Here is a 23144-nt window from a genome sequence, read left to right as displayed (position 1 = left end):
GTGGCAGTGGTAAGGGGAATGAAAGGAGCTGTGCAGGAAATGATGGGAGTAGTAGTGGAGTGAATGGTGGGAGTAGTGATGTTGCAAATGATGGGAGTAGTTGTGGAGCGAATGAGGAGAGCATTACTGGTGTTGGTGGAGGGGAAGCAGGTAGTGGTCCCGCTGCCCCCCCAGCGGTGGCGGGGGCTTCAGCCCCAAGCTATTCGGCGGTTGTCACTGCTGGGGGTAGTAGTGCGCCCTTGTCTGGTGACCCTGAGGATGGTGACTTGCAACAGCGCTTCCTGGACGCCCTGAGGAGAGGGGAGAGTTCCATCAATGTAGAGGGGAGGGAGGTTGATCTGTCTTTCTGGATAGAGAGACACGGTCTTTCCGCCTTCCGAGATAGAGGGGCAGAGACTGTCTGGTCTCTGCCGACACCGGGGCAGAGGAGTAACCGTAGGAACGTGGCCCGTCTCCAGTGGGTAAGCAAGGATGCCTGTCCTGATCGGTCAAAGGTTGCTGAGCTCCTGCTGGGGATGGGCTTCGTGGCATATGACATCTTTGCCTTGATCCATCCCTATGGGACCTCCTACTTCGATGTCAGCTTCGTGAGACCTGAGGGCCTTGAGCTTTTCTGGTCTCGCCATGAGCTGGCTCGGGGTCGCCCCGAATGGCGGGGTTTCCACACTGTGGCAATATCCCGCCAGAATTCGGTCAGGAGGGTGACCGTTTTGACCAGTAACGAGTCACTTTCCTGTGTCGACATCTCCACATGGGTGGGACGATACGGTGACATCGTCGGTATTCCTGAAAAGACCCTCGACGAGCATGGTATCTGGTCAGGAGCCTGGACCTTCATGGTGAAATTGAAGGTTTCAGGAAACACCGTTACCCATATCCCTTCCTCAACATTTTTGGGGAGGGACAGGATCTTGATTTTCTACCGGGGGCAGCCTAAGGTCTGTCACAGGTGCGGCAGCCCCACACACTTCAGTGCGCAGTGTACCACCCAGAAATGCGCACTGTGTGGGGACCTTGGTCATCTCGCTGCTACCTGTGGCAGGATTAGGTGTAACCTGTGTGGTGACCTCGGTCACCCGTTCAGTCGCTGTCCGCGTTCCTTTGCCAATGCGGTCTTGAAAGCGGCGAGTGTGGGACAGGCGAAAGCCGGGACTAATCTCGCCGGTGAAGGGACCAGCAGAGGCGGAGGAGGCAGGGAACCGGTGAGGAGCAGGCTGCCGCCATCCAATATCAGGCGGCAGGAGCAGCGCCATGGGAAAAGGGGGCAGGGAGTAATGACCCTAAACTCTGACCCGGGTGCTTCACTTGCAGCTGAGGATCCTAAAGACAGCGAATTGAGCGAGGAAGTCAAGAGACTTGAAAGGGAGGAGCAAAAGGACGCCATGTCTGCCCAGGAACCTTCATCCGGTGACAGTCTGGATGAGGGAGAGGGGGAGTGGTCACAGCAAAAGAAAAAGGGTAACAGGAAAACAACTAAGGATAAGAGGGGGTCCGGGCCTCGAGCCTCCTCCTTGGAGTGCGACCCCTCTGACTCCGTAGCCCTGATCCGGGTGCCATTGGAAGGTCCAGCCGCCCCCCCTCTGGTGGATCTCTCTAACCGGTTCCGGGCCCTCCAGGACTCCCCTCCAGAGGGGGGCGATGGGGACCCGGGGCCGGAGGTTGCGGACAAGGTTGTTGGGGCTCAGGAGGTCGCTGGGTCTTCTTCTCAGGGGGCAAATACAAAGCCTTCCGGGGGGGGGGGGGGGGGGGGGGGGGGACTACCTCAGGACCACCAGACAAGGGCCAGAGTGTATGTAAGGAGAGAATGGATGAGTCAGTTTGTCTTAAGCGCACTAAAAACTCATCATTGTCAGAGGAAGAGGGTGAAACTGTTGGGGGTGGGAAGAAAAAGGCTATCTAATTCAATCAATCATGATGGCGGCACCCACCCCGTTGACGCTGGCAACCATTAATGTTGCCAGCATAAAGTCAGAAGCGGCAAGGTACACGGCCTTTCATTTTCTCGGCCAACTTGACGCCGACATTTTGTTTTTGCAGGAGACCAGGTTGACCGACCTATCAACCATGCATAAAGCAAGGCGGGAGTGGAGGCACGGGCCCTCCTACTGGTCTCTTGCGGCCGAGCCGTATAGCGGGGTGGCGGTCCTTTTTAAGACCGCAGCGGTTGAATGCAGACGATTGATCGAGTTAGAAATGGGGAGATGCTTGATCCTAGATGTCTCCATGGGGGGACAGGAGCTTCGGCTCATTAACATCTACGGTCCCCAGTCCAAGTGGGACCGCAAGTGTCTCTTCATGAAGATCAAACCTTTCTTATTTTCGAGTCGGCAGGTGGTCTTTGGAGGGGATTTCAACAATGTCACGAGACCCTGTGATAGAGGAGGTTCCGGAGACCGGCTGGCTTACGATTGCGTCGCGCTAAATAGAATAGTAAGTGAGGCACGCCTGGTGGATGTCCACATCCGGCACAACACAGGCCACGCGGGGTTCACCTTTTTTAGAGGTAGTCAGTGCAGGTCTAGGTTAGACAGGTTTTATTTGAAGGAGGAGGCCGTCTCCTCTCCGTTGTCGGTTGTGGCGGTGGAATTCTCCGATCACTGTTTGATTATGTTTTCTCTGAGCGTTACAGAGACTCCTCGGATGGGAAGAGGTTATTGGAAGCTGAATTCGTCACTCCTTGAGGAAGAAGCTGTAAGACGGTCCTTTGAGGAATTTCTTCAGAGCCAGGTACCGCTGCTGGGCCTAAGTAACACTAAGTCTGAGTGGTGGGAGATGTTCAAACATCGGGTGGCGAGATTCTTCCGGCAACTCTCGAACCTCAGAAGCCTGAACAGGGATCGCCTGTATCAGAGCCTGAGGAGGAGACTCGAGCATCTTGTCTCGACTGGGGGTAGCCGCGAGGCGATCTCCAGTGTGAAATCCTTGCTAATGAGGTGTCAGTACGATAGGCACGCATCTTTGGTTTTTGAGAGGGACTACGGGAAGTACTACTCGCCCGACCCCTACAGAAGCTGCAAGATGTCAGTGAGTAGTAAGATAGTGACGGGGCTGATGGACAGTACGGGATCCCTGAGAAGGTCCAGATCAGGGATCTTGGAGGTCGTCAGTTCATACTACTCGCACCTCTTGGGAAGGAAGGAACTGGATCGTGACAGGATGTCGGCTTTCCTGGCTGAAGCTGTTCCTGAGCCAGGGGCTGACCTCTCGCTGGGCGGTTTGGCAGAAGCGATCAAAGAAGAGGAAGTGAGACTGGCGATCGATGGGCTCCGGCCCAAAAAAAATCGCCAGGTCCGGATGGCTTAACATCCGAGTTCTTTAAGACCTTTAGGGACTCCTTGGTCCCCCTCTTGACTCAGGTGTTTAATGAGTGTCTCTCCTCGGGCACTCTGCCGAGATCATTAAGGAGGTCGGCTCTGATCATTTTGTCAAAGGGTAAGGATCCGTCACGCATTGAGAATTGGCGTCCCATATCACTTCTCAATGTGGACAGGAAGGTTTTGGCTAAGATACTCTTCAACAGGCTGGTGAAGTTTGCACCGCGGCTCCTTTCGGAGGCCCAGCACTGTTGCGTTCCTGGCCGTAGCACTTTCAGTGCTGTTCTGGGTGTCCGAGAGGCCGTGGAGCAAGGCAGGGCGGGCCTTTGGAAGGGGTTCTTGCTGTCCCTGGATCAGGCAAAAGCCTTTGATCGGGTTGACCACGAGTACCTCTGGTCCACTCTTTTGAGGTATGGTCTGCCTGGAGGGTTTGTGGACTGGCTTAAGACCTTGTACGCAGGGGCTGAGACTTTCCCTCTGGTAAACGGGTGGATTGGACAACCTTTCGGGGTAGGATCCGGTGTCCGCCAGGGCTGCCCTCTTAGCCCTTTGCTTTACGCGTTTGCGATCGATCCCTTCCTCAGAAGGGTTGATTGTGGACCGTTGGCGGGGGTGAGGATGGGCGGGGTGGCGCCGGAGGCTATCCTGAGGGTAGTGGCCTACGCGGATGATGTCACCGTCTTTGTTTCTTCGCAAGAGGAGGCGATGGTGGTGATGTCAGAAGTGGAGAGCTACTCGGAGGCATCCGGGTCCAAGGTCAACCAGGACAAGTGTGAGAGTCTCTGGCTGGGAGGCGGGGATCCCGCGTTTGATCTTCCGGACACCCTCCCCGAACCCCAAGAACATGCCAAAGTCCTAGGCATCGAATTTGGCCAGGGTGATTACCCCACGAAAAACTGGGAAGGCAGAATCAAAGGTGTCGCCCAAAGAGTGGACCAATGGAAGGGTTGGTCTTTGACCCTGAGGGAAAGGGTTGACCTGTGCAAAGCTTTCCTGCTCCCCTTGTTAATCTACCTGGGCAGCGTCTGTGTCTTACCAGAGCCTCTCTGGACACGGGTCTACAGTCTGTTCTTCCAGATGTTATGGGGGAATAGACTGAACCTAGTCAAACGGGAGGTCACTTACCGCACGAGGAGACTAGGGGGGTTGAATATGGTGAACCCCGTGGTGTTCCTAGTGAACACTTTTTTGAAAGTTAACGTGGCAAACCTCTGGAAAGAGAGGGCTCCTCCGTGGGTATTCTCCTGCAAGGGATGGTTTCAGCCTTTCTTCCAGGAATGGGAGACAGGGGGAAGATTGAAGGATCTCCGCACACCGCACGGGCATCTCCCGGCTTATGTTACCCCGGTTCTGAAAATGATGCGCCGGTGGGGTCTGGGAATGTGGGAAGTGAGGTCCCTCCCGAGGAAACTCCTCGACGTGCGGGTCTTGCTTTCGCATTTTCAGAAACCATTGGTCCTCAAGGACTGCCCAAGTCGGGATCTAGAGGTTGGGTTAAGTTTGTTAAATTCTAGCAGGATCCCCAAGAAGTATTGGGACTTGACTTGGCGCTGCTTCCAAGGTAAGTTGTATGTGAAGGACAATTTGAAGTACAGGAGCTCCGAGGACAGGAATTGTCCCCGTGAGGCTTGTGCTACCATGCTGGAAAGCATGGAGCACTTCCTGCTTCATTGTCCTTTTAATACAGAGGTGTACAGCAGGGTGGGCGCTTCCATTGGTTGGCCGCGGCTGGCCACTCTGTCCTATGCCGAGTGGGCCTATGGAGCGTTCAGAGACCTCGGGAGAAGGGACCGAGCCACTTTATTCTTAGTCAGCGCAGTGGTCAGGTACTTCACGTGGAACGCACGAGTTTTAGTTACGACGCAGAGTAAAATCCTCCGTGTAGATGAAGTTTGTAGCAGCATCCTAGGTGCCCTGGTGAAGGTGCGTTCTCTGGAGTGCGAAAGACTGGGTGCCCGGAGGGCGGCCCATCTCTGGAGGGGTTTCTCCTTCGGGGTGCCTTAGTCCGTTAGCGCTCCTATATCCTGGTGGTGGGCTGATATCTTTACACCCTAGATTTTTGTTTTGTATTTTTGTTCCCTGAATAGAAGGTTTGCAGGCATCGAACTTGAGCCTTGGGTGGTGAGTATGTAGGTTGTGTTCTGTGAAGTTGGTTTATGTATATATTGTATATAGTGTGTATAATAGAGGGTCTTAGTTAGGTTGGGTGGGGGGATTGGGGGGTTTCAACGGCGGTGATAAGAGACTGATCTGGCCTGGCCCAGGCCCCGCCTGGGGAAAAACTTTGGGGCCTGATCCTAGCTCGGATAATTCCTGAACTTTGTGGCCAGAGCTGGATCAGGGGTGGCGGGATAGTTAGTGTAGGTGTGTGTTTATAAGTATATTAAAAAAATAAATTAAAAAAATAAATAAATAAATAAATAATAATAAAAAAAAAATAAAATAAAAAAAAAATAATAATAATAATTTTGTACAGTGTATTGTATTTAGGTTTGTTGTAGGGTGTATGTGGCGGTGCAAGCGGGTGGCTGTAAGGTAAGGCGATGGGACCAGTAGGGTTTTGTTGTGTTTGCGGCGTTGTATAAATCTGTATATAATGTGTTTATAGTGTATATTGTTTATAATACTGTATATAGGACGGTGTGAATGTAGTTGGGGTTGTATATAGTAGTATGAATGAAGCTGGGCCGGGGGTCTTGTATGATTTTATACTATTTATTATTTATAATTTTTACAGCGGTATTAATGTAGTTATGAGTATTTGGTTTGTTGTCTTTTGTTTTTGTTTTCTTATTTTATTGGATTTTTTTTCTTCCTTGTCCCTGATTAGTAGGTTTCTTTTTTTGTCGTTTGTTGCCGTCTGATTGGAGCTTTGTTCTTATGTTTTGTTCTGTTGTGTTTTATTTGTAATGTATCATAGTTAGTGTCATGTGAAAGTATTTTATTTAATAAAAGACCTACAAGCTATTACTCCCTGTTATCAGCCATTACTGGGGCAGGAGACTACAAGCTATTACTCCCTGTTATCAGCCATTACTGGGGGAGGGGACTACAAGCTATTAGGGTACCGTCACACAGTGCCATTTTGATCGCTACGACGGTACGATTCGTGACGTTCTAGCGATATCCATACGATATCGCAGTGTCTGACACGCAGCAGCGATCAGGGATCCTGCTGAGAATCGTACGTCGTAGCAGATCGTATGGAACTTTCTTTCGTCGCTTGATCACCCGCTGACATCGCTGGATCGTTGTGTGTGACAGCGATCCAGCGATGTGTTCGCTTGTAACCAGGGTAAACATCGGGTAACTAAGCGCAGGGCCGCGCTTAGTAACCCGATGTTTACCCTGGTTACCAGCGTAAACGTAAAAAAAAAAACAGTACATACTCACATTACGGTGTCTGTCCTCCGGCATCTCAGCTTCTCTGCACTGTGAGCGCCGGCAAGCCGGAAAGCGAGCACAGCGGTGACGTCTGACGTCACCGCTCTGCTTTCCGGCTATGGCGCTTACACAGTGGAGAGAAGCAGAACGCCGGGGACAGACACCGGAATGTAAGTATGTACGGTTTGTTTTTTTTACGTTTACGCTGGTAACCAGGGTAAACATCGGGTTACTAAGCGCGGCCCTGCGCTTAGTAACCCGATGTTTACCCTGGTTACCCGGGGACTTCGGCATCGCTCCAGCGCCGTGATTGCAAAGTGTGACCGCAGTCTACGACGCTGGAGCGATAATCATTCGATCGCTGCGACGTCACGAATCGTGCCGTCGTAGCGATGTAAATGGTACTGTGTGACGGTACCCTTACTCCCTGTTATCAGCCATTACTGGGGGAGGACACTACAAGCTATTACTCCCTGTTATCAGCCATTCCTGGGGGAGGGGACTACACGCTATTACTCCCTGTTATCAGCCATTACTGGGGGTGGGAGACAACAAGCTATTACTCCCTGTTATCAGCCATTTAAGAGACTGTTGCGGTATACCAGTATACACTCAGTGACCTCTCCACCTGTAACGCTTCTGCACGGATATAAGCGACTTACGTTACTGTCCCTTTAATAACGCTGATTTGTGTAAATCTTTACTTAGCTGCTGGATATGAACCAGTGTTTCTGAAGGGCATTTTGTGGAGGACACAGGAGTGAAATGTGGGGACATTTGGTGGCTCCACAAGTGTCCTATCCCAGAGCCATCTTTTCTCCATCCACAGTGGGGGCCCCAGCAGCGCAGCACCTCATTATACCCTCGTCATGTATTACATGGATGTGATTAATCTGGATTACAACATGTCCCCTGCAGAAGTCACACTAGCACAGCGCCACACACCATAGTGGCCATTCTTGAGTACTGCTGCTCAGATCACATTCACTTCCATAGGAGTCGCCCCTCACCAGATTTGTTGGTGGAGTCATCGTACTCCACCAGGAAGGCGTATCCATTGTTCCAAATATGAAGACACGTGTTGGGATCATACTGCGTAGAGATAGGAGCGAGATCAGGGTGAAAAACGCTGTCCCGCACACGAATGTCGATAGGGGACTGGCGGGATCCCCCGGGGATGTCTAAGGGTCCTTTCCACAGAGGGTGCACTGCAAAAAAGAGGAAAGCTGAAATTAATTTCGGGATGTAGCGAATACAAGACGTACTAAGACACAGAATCTGGACACATTGTAACAGACCCTCAGCTGTGAGAAGTGTCATCAGGTTATTGTAACTACTTGGAGACACGCAGAGAACAGATCAGAGATACAATGCAGACGAGTTAGACGGGATCCCCCACGTCACCTGCCGCCCCCGGGGGGGGGGTCACCCGGCACGTAAAACCGGACGTTCTATGGAAGATCTGCTGGTGCAGCCCTGAGGCCGCGGAATCATCACCACACAGAACCCGGGGAACAAAAGGTTTACATCAGAAGCCGCAAATCTCTGCAGATTATCTCACCGTCCCCGGGGCCGCTCTGCACAAAGCTTTATAGCGCAGGGACGCCGGCAATTATCCACAGCAAAGGGATAAAGACAGGGCTCAGGGGCACCGCGACGGGCTCAGGGGCACCGCGACGGGCTCAGGGGGAAAACTCGCACAAAGCTTTATAGCGCAGGGACGCCGGCAATCATCCACAGCAAAGGGATAAAGAGAGGGCTCAGGGGCACCGCGAAGGGCTCAGGGGGAAAACTCTGCTTACAAGACCGAGGGCCGCTCTGCTACAGACCCAGTGACAGGACGGCTGCGCTACTATAGAAGGGCATGTGGAATGTCTCAGCTGCCGGCTCCATTCATCTACAACACTTAGGCTATGTGCACACGGTGCGGATTTTTCCGCAGCGGATTTTGAAAATCCGCAGTGCAAAACCACTGCGGTTTTCACTGCGGATTTTCACGCGGTTTCTTCTGCGGATTCCTCTGCAGATTTTCAACTGCACTTTCCTATTGGTGCAGGTTGAAAACCGCTGTGGAATCCGCAGAAAGAAGTGACATGCTACTTCTTTTTTTTCGCAGCTTTTCCATGTGCACTGCGGATTTTGTTTTCCATAGGTTAACATTGTACTGTACACCGCATGGAAAACTGCTGCGGATCCGCAGCATCAAATCCGCTGCGGATCCGCAGCAAAATCCGCAACGTGTGCACATACCCTAAATGGTTACATAGAGATCGGCTGTGTTTCCTGACGGGGTTAATCCCACCAGGTACCACTGGTTACACAATAGGATAGACCCTCTCAGCAACCACAGGATTGGACCCCGAGATCCAGGAAGTACAGGATGCTCTGTGGTGTCAGGATTACAGGAGACGCAGGGTGGGGATGGGGTAGAAGGTATAGTGGGTTCAAAGGTCACTGCAGAGAATAAGCCCCGACAGGTACAGATACCGAAAAAAAGGGTTAATATAGAATAAGTACACTGGCGCCTATTCACCTGAGAGGGCAGAGTGGAGTGCTTTTTCGGGAGCTGTAAGTGGTTGCAACAGGTTCTGTGCCAACCCTGTTAAAAAGAACAACCAAGTAGTGAAAGATAATTTGAACCACTGCGCTACCCACGAAAAGAGCAAAAAACTTGACTTACTTGGTAAGGAATCAGTTATTGAATATAAGAACCACTTGTTCCGTTAGAAGAGGGATAAAACCTGATTGTTGTATACTACTGAAAGGGATATCATAAAGTCAATGAGATAGATGTAAATAAGATAGTACAAATAGATAATAGAGGATGTTGTATATACACACTTACTTGTTGTGTAAAGCTGTTATGTGCTACACTGTGAGGTGTTCCTGTGTGGATACTAATATTAATCCTTCCATAGGCTTAGGAAATATTTCTGAGAAGAGATAGTATATGGCGTATTATAGAACATAAATATACAACCTCAACCTAATATTAGTATAAATATCGATTCAGACTACTCACTGCTTATGTAGGGCTCTGGCGGCTGCACCTGTAGTGCTTGCTTGCCGCAGTGTGGTGAACCGGTGCTAATAGGGAGAGGGATAGAATGGTGATGTAAACGATCTATCGTGATGTGAACAATATGTCCTAGAGCTTTGAGAGAACTGGCGATATCAAAGGATTTAAATTGTCTGTTCACTCACCATATACTTGCTGGAGTCAGCGCTTGTATGTGTAGTTGGTAGCGCTGATAGCGTCCGGCAATTGGTGGTACAGGGTGATACCAAGGGTTTCCTGCAGAGGCGCGTCCTAGCGAGAGCTCAGCTATCCGTGCATGATGGGGAACCAGCCACTAATGAAAGTTGGGAGGTCTCTACCCCTACGAGTACCAGCCAACCTCCACACAGGGTAGAACCCATCAGGCAAAAACAAGTGCGGACATTTTTTACCAAACAATTGAATCCAAACAACAACAAAAAAGTACAAGGTAACAATTATGGGAATCCAACCGCCAAATCCATGAATGGCATCCACAGTAATACCACCAACAATAGGAATAATACTAATAAAAAAACGCTAAGACCCAAACCAAATACAAGTACAAATAAGGATTTTTTTCGGGCACTAGGCGCAAGACCAAAAGAGGTAAGAGAGGAGGGTCACTCTCACAAAAGAAAATAAGTAAACCTACAACCACTAGTACCCAAAAGATCTTCAACCTCAGTTCATATATATTGACACAAAATGAACAAACACTCTTACAAAAAGGTCTAAAGTTCGCACCGACGGCTAAAGCCAAACCCTTCAACTTATATATAAGCATAAAAAAATTCCTACGAAATCTAGCTCTTAAAAAAATACTTTCTTAAAAAGAGCAATAATAACCCAGGGACCGCCACTTCTACTCTAAATCAGCTACCCACGGAGTATGTCCATACCAATTTAGCTTGTCCATCCATGTTCAATCCCCTTAATGAGTACTCTAACTCATTTCGGGCCTTCGAAACCATGGTAACTACAGATATCAAAAAAACGTACAAAAAGAAATCCAAATATGCTCCACATAACTTAAACGCTAGCGAAAGAAATGCTATTATCCAATTACAGGAGAACAACAATATCATAATCCGCCCGGCGGACAAGGGGGGTGGTATTGTCGTATTGGATTATATGAAGTACCACAATGAATCCCTAAACCTGTTGGGCGACACAGTAACATATAAAAAAATGACTTTTGATCCCACATCAAAATTTATGAAAGAACTTAACACATTGGCTGTAAAAGGGAAAACTTTAGGTGTCTTAAATAAAAAAGAATACCAATTTATAAACAACAGAACCCCCTCTACAGCCATATTTTATCATATTCCTAAAATACACAAGAGTATAGATAATTCACCAGGAAGACCCATCATATCGGGTATAAACTGTTTAACAGCCAACCTATCCAGGTACGTGGACACCCATTTACAAAAGTGTATGTCACTACTGCCTGCGTACTTAAAGGACACCACACACACTCTACAGATTTTGGAAACAATAGAATGGAGAAGCGGCCTTATCCTGGGAACTCTGGACATCAAGTCCCTTTATACTGTAATTGATCCATTAAAGGGTTGTCAATCGGCAGAATTTTTTCTGAACAATCTAGGTACCTATAAGAATACACAAATCCAGTTCATAATTGAGGGCATTGAGTTCATTCTAAAACATAACTATTTTCTATATGAAAAACAGTATTATCTGCAAACTCACGGGACCGCTATGGGTACGCGGTTCGCGCCTAGTTTCGCAAACCTATATGTAGGAAAGTGGGAGCTCGAGTTTATCTATAAGAACGGTCATCTCCGAAAAGGCCTTCAAATTTGGCACCGCTTCATAGATGACATCCTCTTTATCTGGAATGGTTCACTAATAGACTTACAAATTTTTATTTCCAGCCTCAACTCCAATAACTATGGTCTGGAGATCACGCCCACCATTAGTCATACTAGCGTTAATTTTTTGGATCTAACTATTTGTGTAGAACAGAACAAATTAATTACTAAGGGCTTCCACAAACAAGTGGATTCAAACAGCTACATTCATGTTAGCAGTTGCCACTTGCCAGTATGGCTTTCTAATATCCCAAAAAGCCAATTCCTGAGAATCAGAAGAAATTGTACAGAAGTTGAGGATTATCGTAGGGAAAGTGACTACTTGGTAGCACAATTTGAGGAAAAAGGTTATGATAGATCCACTCTTAATAAAACAAAAACAGAAGTAGAAACCATGCCAAGGGACTCCTTAATTCACAAAACCACAACCACCTGCTATCCCCCTACTATACAAGAACAAATAGGGCAAGTCCCAATAATAACGCAATTTCATTCAGGCCATAGACGTTTCATAAACATTATCCACAAGCACTGGCCCATTTTGAAAGGGGACAAGTGTATTGGTGATCTGTTACCTACAAAACCCAAGTTTGTTTATACCAAAGCACAAAACTTGGGACTCTTACTTGCATCAACCACGAAATCTGTACTTCCCATCAAAAATCTTAATAACAAAAGGCAGACATGTCTAACTGATCCCAAAGTAAAACTACAAGGTTTCATGCCATGTGGAAAATGCACATGCTGTAGACGAGTCTCTAATAAGAAAGAGATCCGCACCAATTTTAAGGATGCTAACGAAATGAATGAATATCCCATCCATGACTACCGTATTTTCCGGCGTATAAGACGACTTTTTAACCCCCGAAAATCTTCTTAAAAGTCGGGGGTCGTCTTATACGCCGGGAATCGACTTGTACGCCGGTGTATATGGTGGGTGGGGAGGGGGAGTGATCCTGATGACGAGGGGGCGTCTCACAGGAAAGTGAGTAATCCCCATTACCTTATCCTAGCGGTGCAGCGTGGGGGTGTCAGTGCTGGGAGCGGCGGCGGCTGCTGTGTTCTGGTGCGGCGGCTCCTCTTCTGTGTGGGGCCTCTGTGCTGTGAGGTGGCGGCGGCAGCGGCGTATCTTTATCCAGTTGGGGCTCCTCCGGCATCTCCTTAGCCCTGGAGGCCCCGCCGCAACTCCATCGGTGCAATGTGGTGGCCTCCGGGAAAATGGCCGCTGCTCAGATTCAGATCTCGTGTCCCGAGATTTCGGGACGAGATCTGAATCTGAGCAGCGGCCATTTTCCCGGAGGCCACCGCATCGCACCTATTGAGCTGCCTCCGGGAAAATGGCCGCTGCATTGCACTCATGGAGTTGCGGCGGGGCCTCCAGGGCTAAGGAGATGCCGGAGGAGCCCCAACTGGATAAAGATATGCCGCCGCCACCGCCACCGCCACCGCACAGCACAGAGGCCCCACACAGAAGAGGAGCCGCCGCACCAGAGCACAGCAGCCGCCGCACCAGAGCACAGCAGCCGCCGCACCAGAGCACAGCAGCCGCCGCCGCCACTCCCAGCACTGAGACCCCCACGCTGCACCGCTACGATAAGGTAATGGGGGATACTCACTTTCCTGTGAGACGCCCCCTCGTCGTCATCAGGATCACTCCCCCCCCCCCCCAAAAGGCACATATTCACCGGCCCTATAAGACGACATAGGGTGTATAAGAAGACCCCCGACTTTTAAGAAGATTTTATATTTCAACTGGTAAAGTTGGGGGGTCGTCTTATACGCCCAGTCGTCTTATACGCCGGAAAATACGGTATATTACTTTGCCAGACCACAGGGGTTATTTATATATTAAAATGCCCGTGTGGAAAGATCTATGTAGGCCGTACAAAAAGAAGACTAATGGATAGGATTAATGAACATTTTAATAACATCAGTAAGGGGTTCATAGGACATCCATTATCTCGACATTTTTTGGAACAACATAATCACTCCATCTATGGAACATCCTTTTGGGGCATTCAAGTGGTCCCACGCAATTCCCGAGGGGGTGACTATATTAAAGCCATGTCTCGTGTGGAGTGCAGATGGATATTCACCTTAGATAGTCTGGCTCCGACTGGCTTAAACCAAGAAATAGAACTATATGCCTTTTAAATTGCCCCCCCCCCCCCCCCTCCCCTTTAACCTCATTATACATATTAGCGGAGATATGCAAGCGGGTTGTGTGATTGGAGGTTATTACTATTATACATTTTTAGTTATACATCATGGGTATATTTTTTATACTACTTCTTCATGAGTCATCTACATGATTATCGTCAGGACTACAAAAAATATTTTTTATCCATATTCAAATCTTGCTAATCCCCTTAGGCTCTAATAAATATAGGGGATGGCTAGATGTGATATTCGGTTATCTCTATTTTCTATTATATACTATTTTTATATTTTATATATTTTGGGTCTGTTTATCATTTTAAAAGATTAAAAATTAATTTTAACTTTTATATAATTCATATCTATTCCAAGTATAGCAGCTTTTAATCTATAAATCAATAAAAGTCTTTTTAGTATTTATGTAAATACCTAATGGTATATGTAGAAGTATTTATCGTTTATGATTATATGGAGCCCTGGGTTCCTTCTACTATTTTATACCATAACTACGGATTAACTACGGATTAACAGCATTCACCCACTATCCGGCAGTTTTAGCTCAAACCATCAGGTTAATTGGTAATCAGGGTTCACTAAATGCGAGCAATTAGCTTTAATCATGGTGCCAATCATCAATCAGGGGTTCCAAAGGGCGCTTATCTAGCAATTAGGCGACTATTTAAGGACGGATCCCTATAGTGGAGACATAGCCCTGACGAAGAGGGAAGTTAACCCTCGAAACGCGTAGGCAGCTTGTCTCCACCACGCTCCCGTCCTTACTCTGTGTGACGTCACATCAGCTCCGCCCCCAATTCACCACCGCGTCCTCAGCGTTGCTTCCGGCCGGGGCACGCGAGGCGCTGGTGCTTTCCCGCGCTCCTGCGCTCTCGCTGGGACGCGCCTCTGCAGGAAACCCTTGGTATCACCCTGTACCACCAATTGCCGGACGCTATCAGCGCTACCAACTACACATACAAGCGCTGACTCCAGCAAGTATATGGTGAGTGAACAGACAATTTAAATCCTTTGATATCGCCAGTTCTCTCAAAGCTCTAGGACATATTGTTCACATCACGATAGATCGTTTACATCACCATTCTATCCCTCTCCCTATTAGCACCGGTTCACCACACTGCGGCAAGCAAGCACTACAGGTGCAGCCGCCAGAGCCCTACATAAGCAGTGAGTAGTCTAAATCGATATTTATACTAATATTAGGTTGAGGTTGTATATTTATGTTCTATAATACGCCATATACTATCTCTTCTCAGAAATATTTCCTAAGCCTATGGAAGGATTAATATTAGTATCCACACAGGAACACCTCACAGTGTAGCACATAACAGCTTTACACAACAAGTAAGTGTGTATATACAACATCCTCTATTATCTATTTGTACTATCTTATTTACATTATCTCATTGACTTTATGATATCCCTTTCAGTAATATACAACAATCAGGTTTTATCCCTCTTCTAACGGAACAAGTGGCTCTTATATTCAATAACTGATTCCTTACCAAGTCAGTCAAGTTTTTTTGCTCTTTTCGTGGGTAGCGCAGTGGTTCAAATTATCTTTCACTACTAGGTACAGATACCGGCCCTCCTACCATCACACAGGGCGACCCCCATACGTATCATCACACAGGACGACCCCCCATGTATCATCACACAAGACGACCCCTCACGTATCATCATACAGGGCGACCCCCCTCTACGTATCATCATACAGGGCGACCCCCCCTCTATGTATCATCATACAGGGCGACCCCCCCTCTATGTATCATCATACAGGGCGACCCCCCCCCTCTACGTATCATCATACAGGGCGACCCCCCCCTCTACGTATCATCATACAGGGCGACCCCCCTCTACGTATAATCATACAGGGCGACCCCCCCTCTACGTATCATCATACAGGGCGACCCCCCCCCTCTACGTATCATCACACAGGGCGACCCCCCCAGGTATCATCACACAGTGCGACCCCCCCCCCAGGTATCATCACACAGGGCGACCCCCCCCAGGTATCATCACACAGGGCGACCCCCCCCCCAGGTATCATCACACAGGGCGACCCCCCCAGGTATCATCACACAGGGCGACCCCCCCCCAGGTATCATCACACAGGGCGACCCCCCCCCAGGTATCATCACACAGGGCGACCCCCCCAGGTATCATCACACAGGGCGACCCCCCCCCAGGTATCATCACACAGGGCGACCCCCCCCCCTAGGTATCATCACACAGGGTGACCCCTCCCAGGTATCATCACACAGGGCGACCCCCCCCCCTAGGTATCATAACACAGGGCGACCCCCCCTAGGTATCATCACACAGGGTGACCCCTCCCAGGTATCATCACACAGGGCGACCCCCCCCTAGGTATCATCACACAGGGTGACCCCTCCCAGGTATCATCACACAGGGCGACCCCCCCCCCTAGGTATCATCACACAGACACACCACTGGCTGCACTATGGAGGTGACAGGTCGGAGCTGCGCCCTTTTTACTGCACCGGGTGAGGCAGGAATGTGGTGACAGTTATCCTTCAGCACAATCACATTTATGGGGTTCTCACTTTGTGGGTTTGTTCTTGGGGTGGTGACGAGATTCCTCCCGGACCCTCAGAGCCGACTGCAGAGGGGCTATACCCCACTAGTGACAGATACAATGTATCACTGATCCGGGGCTACAGTATATGCTGGAGGCATACGCTCCCATAGGACCCCACCCTGGCGGAGATACAGCACCCTGCAGACCCCTCACATCTGGGGACTGCAGGGAAATACAGGGGACCAGCGGTGCCATGGACGGCGTCGCTTTTCGAGCCGTGCTCAGACCGATCGGCACAGGGGACTAAATGACCCCGGTAGAAACTGCGCCCCGTCCGTGAGCTGCAGGTCGCCCACAGATCCCGCTGTCACGTTCCCAGAGTCGCCCACCTCTGCGGACCACCATAGAGCCAGGGATTTGGGGCTATTGGATCCATGACTATTGTTCATGGTTTTCTCTTCCAGGCTCCCTGCTTCCCGCACACTCGGCTTTCATGCAGTCTGAGCACAGAAAAAGACAGAAATGAGCCTACCTCTCCCATCGGAGCTCACTGATGGCTCCCCAGTTAGCTCACAGCGGCCAGAGCAGCCAAACGGGGCGACATTATTCATTACATCCAATTGCAAAAAGTATTTGCAGCCAAAAATACATACAGTTATGCAAAGAAACTGGCAAACAACCCCTTGAATAAACGCATTGCCCCCACCCTGCAGCCCAGGACACAGTGCAGCTGTCACTCACAGTCCACATTTCTCAGCTTGTAGGAGCAGGCGGAGATATTGCACGCCCTGGAGGGCACCGGGTACGGGCTGCTCGGTCTGGGGGCCCTTCCCGTCCAGCCAGGGGCCAGCAGCTGTGCAAGGAGCCTCCTGCAGCCCCGAGTCGCCATGTCAGCCTCCCGCGGGACACTGGAGCCGCAGCGCTGCCAGCAACCACAAAAAACAACAACACCTGAGACCCCGCCCACCAGCGCGTACGTCACGTTCAGCATCACAGCGCAGGTCCTCTGATCTCAGCCAATCACAGCCATGGGCCAGATGGAACGCAAAAGAGCCAACTAGCCAATCAGCGCAGGCGTTCAACTTCTTTCCCGTCACGTGCCGCGGAAGTCACGTGTGTGGTCGTGCCGCAGTGCATTTCTGGGAGTAGTCACAAGAAATTCAGGCTGCTGGCAGTCAGAGCTTGCTGCTAGTGACTTGAAACATTCTTATTAGCGTCTAGAAGCTGTTAACCCTCATAAATAAGATTGCTGACACGAACGCTGCTACTTTTGCGATAGAAATGTAGGTTATGTGGCATTTTATGCAGAAGGCAACACGTTTTAGGCTACGTTCACATTTGCGTTGTGCGCTGCAGCGTCGGCGCCGCAACGCACAACGCAAACAAAAACGCAGCAAAACGCATGCACAACACTGCATTTTGCGCCGCATGCGTCCTTTTTTTCATTGATTTTGGACGCAGCAAAAATGCAACTTGCTGCGTCCTCTGCGCCCGGACGCGGGCGCCGCAGTGACGCATGCGGCGCAAAACGCAAGTGCACCGCATGTCCATGCGCCCCCATGTTAAATATAGGGGCGCATGACGCATGCGGCGCCCGCCGCTAATGTGAACGTAGCATTACCTCGATTTGGAGGAGGAAGCCTGAACATGTGAACGGCGATGTATTTTTGCATAAAAAAATGCTTATTCTTCTGAACATTTCCTCAGCACTTTTATTGACATTTTCTACCTAATGCGCAGTGTGAACACTTGTGGATAAGAGATCACTTTTGGTTCTTGAAACATCCCTTTAATCCATTTATTCAAAGTGACGAAATACATTTCCAATTTTTAAATATTTTTGTATTTATTGGTTAGACACATAAAATACATGACAGGAGGAATAATTCGCCTTTTCCATTATTACTATTATTATTATTATTATTTTTATTATAGTTGTCACGTGCAGCCTCCGTTCCACGCTGTAGACTGAGCATCAATCATACATGCGACACACGTGGCACACCCCGACACACGCGGCACACCCCGACACACGCGGCACACCCCGACACGCAGCACACCCCGACAACGCAGCACACACCAACACACGCGGCACACCCGACACACGTGGCACACCCCAACACACGTGGAACACCCCGACAGACGCGGCACACCCCGACACATGCGGCGCACCCCGACACACGCGGCACACCCCGACACACGCGGCACACCCGACACGCGGCCCACCCCGACACATGCGGCACACCCCGACACACACGACACATCCCGACACACGCAGCACACCCCTTACACACGCGGCACACCCTGACACACGCGGCCCACCCCGGCACACGCGGCACACCCCGACAGACGCGGCACACCCCGACACACGCGGCACACCCCGACAGACGCAGCACACCCTGACACACGCGGCACACCCCGACACACGCGGCACACTCCGACACTCGCGGCATATCCCGACACGCCGCACACTCTGACACACGCGACACACCCCGACACACCCCTACACACGCGGCACACCCTGACATGCGGCACACCCTGACACACGCGGCCCATCCCTACACACACGGCCCACCCCTACACACGCAGCACACCCTGACACACACGGCACACCCCGACACACGCGGCACACCCCGACACAAGCGGCCCACCCCTACACACGCGGCACACCCTGACACACGCGGCACACCCCGACACACGCGGCCCACCCCTACACACGCAGCACACCCCGGCTTCTTACGGTGCCATCACTCATCAAACCCACGGGGTGATGAGTCCCCGAAATCTAGGTTAATGTCAGACCATCAAAAAGATCACACCCCCTCATAAAGGCTATAGGGTCTTTAGAGCAAACAAGGATCAACTTATTAAAGATTTTAGGCTTCGATATACAAATATAAATATGTAATATAAATAAAAGGTAAAAATACAACAAATAGGCAAAACAGTTCTAAAATAAAAAGGGAGAAATAACAGAAATACCTAAATGTTTACGTTTCCAGTTATCGTTTGTTTTCCTGAGGGAAGGAGAGTAAGTCATGGAGTTATGGAGTTAAGCTTTTTATAGTCCGGACCACAGCCTCATATTTCCAGGATGATCTGGTTTACCCTCTATGAAGGGACGAGGAGCCACGTTGTGCCCCAAATATTCCTTCCAGTACAGACCATTGCTGCCCCCTCTAAGCTCAGAATCGTAACAGAGATGTCGCACAGAAACGGACGGGTGATACTTTCTGTCAGGCAGAGTGCACACAAGTGTGGAAAAATAATCTTCCAAATTTCACAGAGAAAAAAAAAACCATGATTTTCATTTCAATTTTATACATCTGCAGGTATTAAAATGTACAACCCAGGTTCTTATGATAAAGAATTGCAATGTAGCTGTGAATATCGGATACTGGATGATTCATTCATGAGATCCTTTTTTTTTTCACAGTCAAAGACTCTTATTTGATACATGGAATAGAATAGCGCAGAGTGTGAATGTTTACACTCGAATATTTGGTCTGAGAAAAAAAAACAGAAACCAGAAAGTGCTGAAACCGCTGGAACGGAGCCGACACCGGAAAGGGGAAAGGAAACATGGATTGAGAAAAGTTGTCACAGTAGTGAACAACCCCTTTAAATAACATTGGTCCTAGTACTGTCCGTGCTTGGTCAGTTTTTTCACTCGGGACCGGAGCGTTCAGCTGCATAGAAATACATGCATCACATGCTCCGGTCCGAGTGCCGGCGGCAGAGCCGGGTATTGATGTGAGAGACTCGCGTGAATTGTGTGACCCCGGCCTTACACACATCAGTTTTAAAAACGGGTCTGTGTCTCTAGTCCGGTCCGGAGTTTGTCCTATTCGCATACTTTTTGCGGATCATACTCTGACATTAAAGTCTACAGTGATCCGTGAGACATTATTATTATAATTTATTTATTTTCTATATTTATGTTATTATTTTTTATATATATGACACATAAATGAAAGTAAGACACCTGATGCTATACTCGTTTTCCATCAAATCAATGGATAGAAACACTGTTAAGAGTAAATGGATTAAAAGGTTCGAGCAGTTTATATTTGCTTTAGTGAAAAAAAAGATGAAAAAAAAAAAGCTGAAACAACTGGGATATGACTAGGAGAACACCTGAGAAAAAAAATCAGTCCCTACCGAACACCTAGAGACACAGTGTCCCAGATCTGATCAATACTCCTTTTCCTGAGGCGACTGCTGGTGGTAGGTAGTCTGTATTCAGTCCGGAGAAGCAGATAGATGGCGCAGGAGCCTCTTCTGTTCTATTACACTTAGAAGGCTATGTGCACACGATGCAGATTTAGTGTAGATTTAGTACAGAACTGCAGCTTTTTTTTTCTGCTGCAGATCTGCCCTGTGATGTACAGTACAATGTAAATCAATGTGAAAAAAGCTGTGCACATGGTGCAGAAAAATCCGCGCAGAAACGCTGCAGATTTCAAAGAAGTGCATGTCACTTCTTTTGTGCGTTTCTGCAGCATTTCTGCACCCCTCCATTAACAGAAATCTAAAAACTGCAGAAAACGCATCAAAAACGCGCAAAAAACGCAGCTGTGGATTCTGCCAGGAGATGCAGATTTTGTGCAGAAAATTCTGCACCCAAATCTGCAACGTGTGCACATAGCCTGCCTGCTGGAGTTCTGTCTGTGCCGTGTAACAACTCCTCTGTCACAAAACATGGAAAAGGAAGCTCAGGACGGAGAGAACTGGTGAACATTCAGGCTATGTGCACACGTTCAGGATTTCTTGCAGAAAATTCCTGAGAAAAAAACGCCGCGTTTTTGATGCGTTTTTTTCCGGACATTTCCCAATCCATTTTATAGTGGGAAATCCGCAAAAAACCCGCAAAATTAATGAACATGCTGCGTTTTTTACCACGATGCGTTTATGTTCACAAAACATGCGGAATTCATTCTAAATGATGGGATGCATATTGTATGCTTTTTTTTGTGGTTTTATAGCGTTTTTATCGCGAAAAAACTGCGAAAAATCAGCAACGTGTGCACACAGCCTCAAGGCTGAGGCCGCTGTACATGAACTTTCTCCTAATTACTAGTAAAATCTCTGACCTGACACAGAGAAGACACAATGTTTACCCGTAACAATCAACGTATATAACCATATACACAGTCATAAAGGAGACAGATCCACATCATAATTGCAACAAATCACTGTTCAACTACAAAAACTTTATTCATTCATACTACTGTCTGACATCTTTTCTACTACCCCCGATCTAAAAGAATATAACTACTATAATACTGCCCCTATTTTGAAGAATATAACTACTATTTATATTGCTCCTATATACAAGAATATAACTACTATAATACTGCTCCTATGTACAAGAATATAACTACTATAATACTACCCCTATGTACAAGAATATAGCTACTATAATACTGCCCCTATGTACAAGAATATAGCTACTATAATACTGCCCCCTATATACAAGAATATAACTACTATAATACTACCCCTATGTACAAGAATATAGCTACTATAATACTGTCCCCTATGTACAGGAATATAACTACTATAATACTACTCCTATGTACAAGAATATAACTACTATAATACTGCTCCTATGTACAAGAATATACTATAATACTGCTCCTATGTACAAGAATATAACTACTATAATACTGCTCCCTATGTACAAGAATACAACTACTATAATACTACTCCTATGTACAAGAATATAACTACTATAATACTGCCCCTATGTACAAGAATATAACTACTATAATACTGCCTCCTATGTACAAGAATATAGCTACTATAATACTGCTCCTATGTACAATAATATAACTACTATAACACTGCTCCTATATACAAGAATATAACTACTTTAATACTGCTCCTATGTACAAGAATATAACTACTATAATACTGCCCCTATGTACAAGAATATAACTACTATAATACTGCTCCCTATGTACAAGAATATAACTACTATAATACGGCTCCCTATGTACAAGAATATAACTACTATAATACTGCCTCTATATACAAGAATATAACTACTATAATACTGCCTCTATATACAAGAATATAACTACTATAATACTTGTCCTATGTACAAGAATATAATTACTATAATACTGCTCCTATGTACAAGAATATAACCACTACTAGACTGTGGCCCGATTCTAATGCATCGGGTATTCTAGAATATGTATGTCCCCGTAGTATATGGACAATGATGATTCCAGAATTCACGGCAGACTGTGCCCGTCGCTGATTGGTCGAGGCAACCTTTATGACAGTGCAGCGCCCCAGAGTCCTGGTCGTTGCAGTATCATGGCTCAGCCACTAAGGGGGGCCATGGTGCGTTCGATGGCACTGAAGGAGTTCTCTGAGCAGGTATCACAGTCACCAATACATTTCACAGCTGGGCCTCCGGGGGGAGCTAAGGGTGCTATTCATTAGGCCACTCCCCACCATAGTGGGTAAACTGGGGGTCAGGCAGGAAGTTAGAGAGAACGCTGACGGGATTGAACGGAGCAACACCCTGTGGCAGGGGGTGTTGTGAAGGGAGAGACTGTAGGGTCTCTGCCAGGGGTGGGATCCTGGCAGAGGCTTGGCATTGAAAGAACGTAACGGGTCCGCGCAGGCTCCTGGAAGCGGCGGGACTCAAGAAAGGACTAAGAAGCGAGATAGATTGTGCTGAGTGAGAAACGAAATCAAGCGAAAGGAGATACCAGTGAGGGTTGTGCTGAAAGAGGCAGCACCTTACTGAGGCGCACTACCGGTGGCCGGAACGCCGAGGAGGTAAAGAGTTTCAAGCCATACCTCAGACCTACGGCAGGGCAGTTAGCTTTAGGCGG

General features: G+C 48.3%; 1 protein-coding gene and 1 long non-coding RNA gene across 6 annotated transcripts in view; one reads left to right on the top strand and one right to left on the bottom strand.

Moving 5' to 3' along the window:
- Positions 1-23144, top strand: part of LOC143807368 (uncharacterized) — a 163236-nt gene that overhangs the window by 101125 nt on the left and 38967 nt on the right. The gene's annotated exons all lie outside the window — the stretch shown is intronic.
- The window catches only part of CA5A (carbonic anhydrase 5A), a 54091-nt gene that overhangs the window by 23390 nt on the left and 7557 nt on the right, over positions 1-23144 (bottom strand). For 3 of the 5 annotated variants that reach the window (XR_013221709.1, XR_013221710.1, XM_077288822.1), the window contains exons 1-2: positions 17032-17284; positions 7709-7906 (exon numbers count right to left, since the gene is read on the bottom strand). Coding sequence is in view for 3 of the 5 variants with exons in the window: in XM_077288822.1 (XP_077144937.1) it covers positions 7709-7906; positions 17032-17281 (448 nt within the window). In the remaining 2 variants the exon portion in view is untranslated. Of the gene's footprint in view, positions 1-7708; positions 7907-17031; positions 17285-23144 lie in introns of those variants that run through there. The other 2 variants (XM_077288824.1, XM_077288825.1) reach the window with 2 other exon arrangements.

This window comes from Ranitomeya variabilis, chromosome 2, assembly GCF_051348905.1.
Source record: "Ranitomeya variabilis isolate aRanVar5 chromosome 2, aRanVar5.hap1, whole genome shotgun sequence".
Lineage (NCBI taxonomy): Eukaryota > Metazoa > Chordata > Amphibia > Anura > Dendrobatidae > Ranitomeya > Ranitomeya variabilis.
The sequence above is the reverse complement of the archived record's forward strand: the minus strand, read 5'-3'. Positions and strand labels throughout refer to the sequence as shown.